The sequence below is a fragment of the Poromitra crassiceps genome (genome assembly GCF_964638095.1).
Source record: "Poromitra crassiceps genome assembly, contig: HAP1_SCAFFOLD_323, whole genome shotgun sequence".
Classification (NCBI taxonomy): Eukaryota; Metazoa; Chordata; class Actinopteri; order Beryciformes; family Melamphaidae; genus Poromitra; species Poromitra crassiceps.
In genome coordinates, this window is record NW_028152079.1 from 36,341 (window position 1) to 40,690 (window position 4,350).

At 45.3% G+C, this 4,350-nt stretch overlaps 1 protein-coding gene across 1 annotated transcript in view; it reads left to right on the forward strand.

Annotated features, from left to right (window-relative positions):
* Window positions 1-1,400, forward strand: part of LOC310771054 (uncharacterized protein) — a gene marked incomplete at both ends in the record, with an annotated part of 24,813 nt that extends 23,413 nt beyond the window's left edge. The window contains one exon of the mRNA XM_083663734.1: window positions 526-1,400. Coding sequence (XP_083519860.1) covers window positions 526-1,400 — 875 coding nt within the window. The remainder of the gene's footprint in view (window positions 1-525) is intronic.
* Between the last annotated feature and the right edge of the window lie 2,950 nt (window positions 1,401-4,350).

A 4,350-nucleotide genomic window follows, 5' to 3' on the forward strand; every position in this document is an offset into this window, starting at 1 on the left:
GTTCAAGGATGCTGGGAATTTTCACTTCTATGATGTATTAGCCTAGTTTAGTGTTATAAATTGTTTTTCTCCAAAGAAATTTCCAGGGGGGGCTTAGGGGGGGCTTGGCTAGTTTCAGGGGGGGCTGAAGCCCCCCCTAGCCCCCCCCTGGCGCCGCGCATGATTGCAAGCAAGAGCACTTCCTGGTGGAACCCCCCCCATGCCATACCCTGCAGGGTACATGTAAATTAAAACATAGCTAAAATAGTTTCTTTATTTATTGTTTGACATGGTAAATAGGCCTAGTTATTGTTAATGCTTTTAATGTCAGATACACCTACACTCTGGGTGCAGTACCACCACATGGTAGATGTGATCAAGATGTTCATCCGAACTGAGCGGCTTGCAGACCACAATGGGCACCTGTCCTGCATTGTTACCAGGATGCTGGACATCTTTGCAGCTGCGGGCCATCATCAATATGCCAAAGGCGCACGGCTGTACTGTCAACTTATGAAGGAACTCAAAACTTTGCCTGTTAAAAAGAGACCATAGAAAGTTTCACTGCCCATGGAAACCATGTTGTCCGTTACTCCAGCCATGATTGGTCTGGCACCTGGTGTGACATCTGTATCGAGCAGACATTAATGAAGGCAGCCAAATCAGAAGGTGGACTGAGCAGAGAGAGGATGAGAAACAGTGATTCTGGCCACAAGTGCTGGGTGCTCACCCTCAGTCACTTCTCCAATGTCAACCAGCGCATGGAGGAAGATGTCAAGGAACATGCTTCACTCCACAGAGACCTTGCCAAAACACAGATGAAGCGAGATGCTGAAGCAGTTGAACTTGCCCTCCAATGGTTCGAGGAGAACAACCCATTCGACCACGATCGAGACAAGGAGATGCTTGTATCTTTCTCTACAGGATTCACAAGCACAGGAGATGACCCAGTCAATGCTGAGAGAGCAGCTGAAGTAGGGAGAGAGATGCAGATAAAGCTGGATGGACAGTCAGCGACATCGACCATGGAGGTGAAGTCAAAGGTACAAGCCCTGTCATCACTCAGAAAGATTCCCAAGATCAACGAGAAGAAGATTAACCTTGACTCACTCAAGTTGTTCAACCGACTGATCATTTTTGCCCAACGGGATATGACAGTTGAGACAAGCTTGGAGTATGAGCTGACTCCCGTCCCATTGTCCCTTTTCAGCAACAAAGATCAGAAAATGAACAAGGCGAACAAGGCAGGCTTTTCCAAGACTAGCCTGAAGGAGTTGACTGATCCGCTTGAACTCACTAACCGACCCTGCTCCACTTTGGTGGTTGATGGCGGATGGCTTCTCTACATGGTGAAGTGGGAACAAGGTCAGACTTGGCAGGAGATTGCCAACAGTTACCTAAGCTACATGCAGTGTAGATGATGATCAAAAGATCATTGTGGTCTTTGATGGCTATAACAGATCGCCAAAAGATCATGACCACATCCGACGTACCAAGAAGTCATGCTGTGAGCTCCAGATTCGACCGGATATGATGCACTGGACACCAAGAGCAAAGTTCTTGGACAACACTCATAACAAGAGTGAGCTCATTCACCTCCTCTCTTCAACATTCCGAAAACTTCACATCACCGTGGAGGAGAGTGACAATGATGCTGACACTTCGATTGTGAGAGAGGCATTGGCTGCTGCTACAGATGGCTCTGTTGAGGTCAGTAACATTTGTGTAGGTATTTTACTTGCATTAGCTATGACTACTTTAAAATAAGAGTTTTGACTATTTTTATATATTTTCACATAGTTGAACATGCATTGCATATCTTCTTCTATTTTCAGTTGCAGGCAGAAGACGCAGATGTGCTGGCAATGCTGGTGCACCATAGCTCAAGCACCAACCACCCACTCTTCTTAACCACATCAAAGGGCTCTTAGGATGTCAGGAGGATCCAAGAAGCTCTCTCAGAAAGACAGAGACGCTACGCTACCTGCTCTTTTGTCACGCCTTCACTGGGTGTGATACGGTTTCTGTTATCGCTGGCCATGGGAAAACAACTCTGTTTGACAGGTAATAATAATAATTATAATAATAATAATGATATTATATCATAATGTAATATTTGTATATTGAACTATCTGAAACAAACCTTGAAGTGCATTCTTTTGCAGGTTTTGTGCAGGGGACATTGATGAACATATGGACATCTTCCTTGACATACACGCTACCAAGGATGCAGTGATTCAGGCTGGTACTGCGGTCTTTCAGTACATTCACCATGGACCAGGTACTGCTCTGGGTGCAATTCGATACAACATGTTCTCACGGAAGGCAGCGGCTGGGCTGATCAAACCAGAGACTCTACCTCCAACAGAGGGTGCAGCTGCACAGCATTCTCTCCGTGCCTACCTACAGACCCGGGACTGGATCCTTCTACAGAGCATGTCTCTGGACCCCAGTGACTATGGATGGACATTAGGTGTTCATGGTTATGAGCCAGTCCCAACACTAGACCCCATGGCTCCTGAGGAGCTACTCCAGTTCACAAGCTGCAATTGTAATGGAGATTGCAGCAACCGGCGTTGGAGCTGCAAGAAGAATGGTGTCAAGTGCCATTGACTCCTGAAGCATTTGACATGGTGGATCAGTATTTGCTCTGAGTATTATGCAACTAATTGAAATAAATGTATATGTAAATGCAAAAGTGGGCGTGGCAGTTTATCCACTAAGGAGTAGTTCTAGTGAAAAATAAATGCTAGCAATCAGAATCATGAAAACCCCCTAGTTTGACCCCTTACAAGTTACTTAAGGCCAAATTAAACATTTTCGATTTTTTAAATACCGGTTATCGGTACCCCGACTTTGATCAGGTTTTTTCGGGGTTTCCCCCCGGAGTTGAATTTCAACCTTTTAATACATGTTATTACACACCTTTATGAACACACTGGTAAAGAAATTTCTTGGTAACGATTTAGTTGTCAGATTTTCATATGTTTCCCTTACTATTGGTCATGTCCACTTCATTTTGAAAATCCCGGATTTATGACATCACAATTCAGTCTATGACATCATTGATGACGTCACAATGTCTACTGTGATATCAGTCACCTTTGGCCACCGGGCTGGGCAGGCTCTGGCCATCACTCGACGATTGTGGGGAATGACAACATCAGTGGGTATGACATCATAGTCACCACTGGCGTTTGCATGCTCAGTTGAAGGATTGTGGTGGAATCGCCGCCCTATCATATTAGTAAGATTTTACTAAACTTCTGTTGAAAAATGAATGGGGAATTGAAATCTCTTATGCCGTTTTCACAGCGACCGTTTTGAGGTGGTAAAGCAGGAAGTAAACAGGTGTAACCAATAACATCAAAGAGGGCCTTGGCACTGGAACACCTAAATGAAATGGAAGCATCATCAATGGTAATAATCATCATTATTGCTTCCACCTGCTTCCGATCTGGGGAGAGCCAAAACTGGCTCCATGCTTCCTCCGAGACATGGGCAGTTAGCCAGCCGCTTCTTTTCACCTGACAGGGGAAGCTTCACCGGTAGGACATATCAGCACATGGGAGGATCACACTATGCCAACGAGTTCACCTCCCTCCGAACAGGCGCCCCGAACGACCAGAGGAGGCATCACCTCAGCGACCAGGATATTGCATGTTTTGGTGAGGGGTTCCTAGATGAAGGAAACCCCCAGGGGGCAAGGGGAGAACATGCAAACTCCACACAGAAAGTCCCTTTTGACGACCCCACCCGGGCGGTGGGCACTCGAGGACATGCGGACGGGCACACACTCCTTCAGCGCTCACAGGTTTGAATCGAACCCAGGACCCAGGACCTTCTGTGAGGCGACAGTGCTACCTACCACTGCGCCACCGTGCCCCTTGGAAGAAAGTTTTGAATGGAAAAACTGACACACATCCTGAGGCTACAAGAGGAACAACTGTAGAGTAAATGGGGGAAATGGACCATGTACAAGACACCAAAAGATGACACTGGAATGGAGGTGTAAACTGATTAACCTATAAGGCTGTAAGAGAGACTCATCCCAAACATTTTCTTTTTCTTTTTCCTTTCTGTTCCACCCTTGTTTGTAAATGTATCATTATTTGTTGTCAATAAAAATGTAAGTGACAAAAAAGAATTAGGAAGAAAAAGTAATTTTCACTTCAGCTCAACTTTAAAAGTCTCTGTCTACTGGGCCTGTGTAAATAAAGTTTGAAAATGTAAAAAAAGAAAAAAAGTAGGAAACCAGTAAGACTCATCTGCCTGAGGCTCTGGGACACACACACGCATGGTAAAAGCACACACATACACACACAAATGTACACACCAATAAATTAAACAAAAAGCTGTTTGCCTGGTACA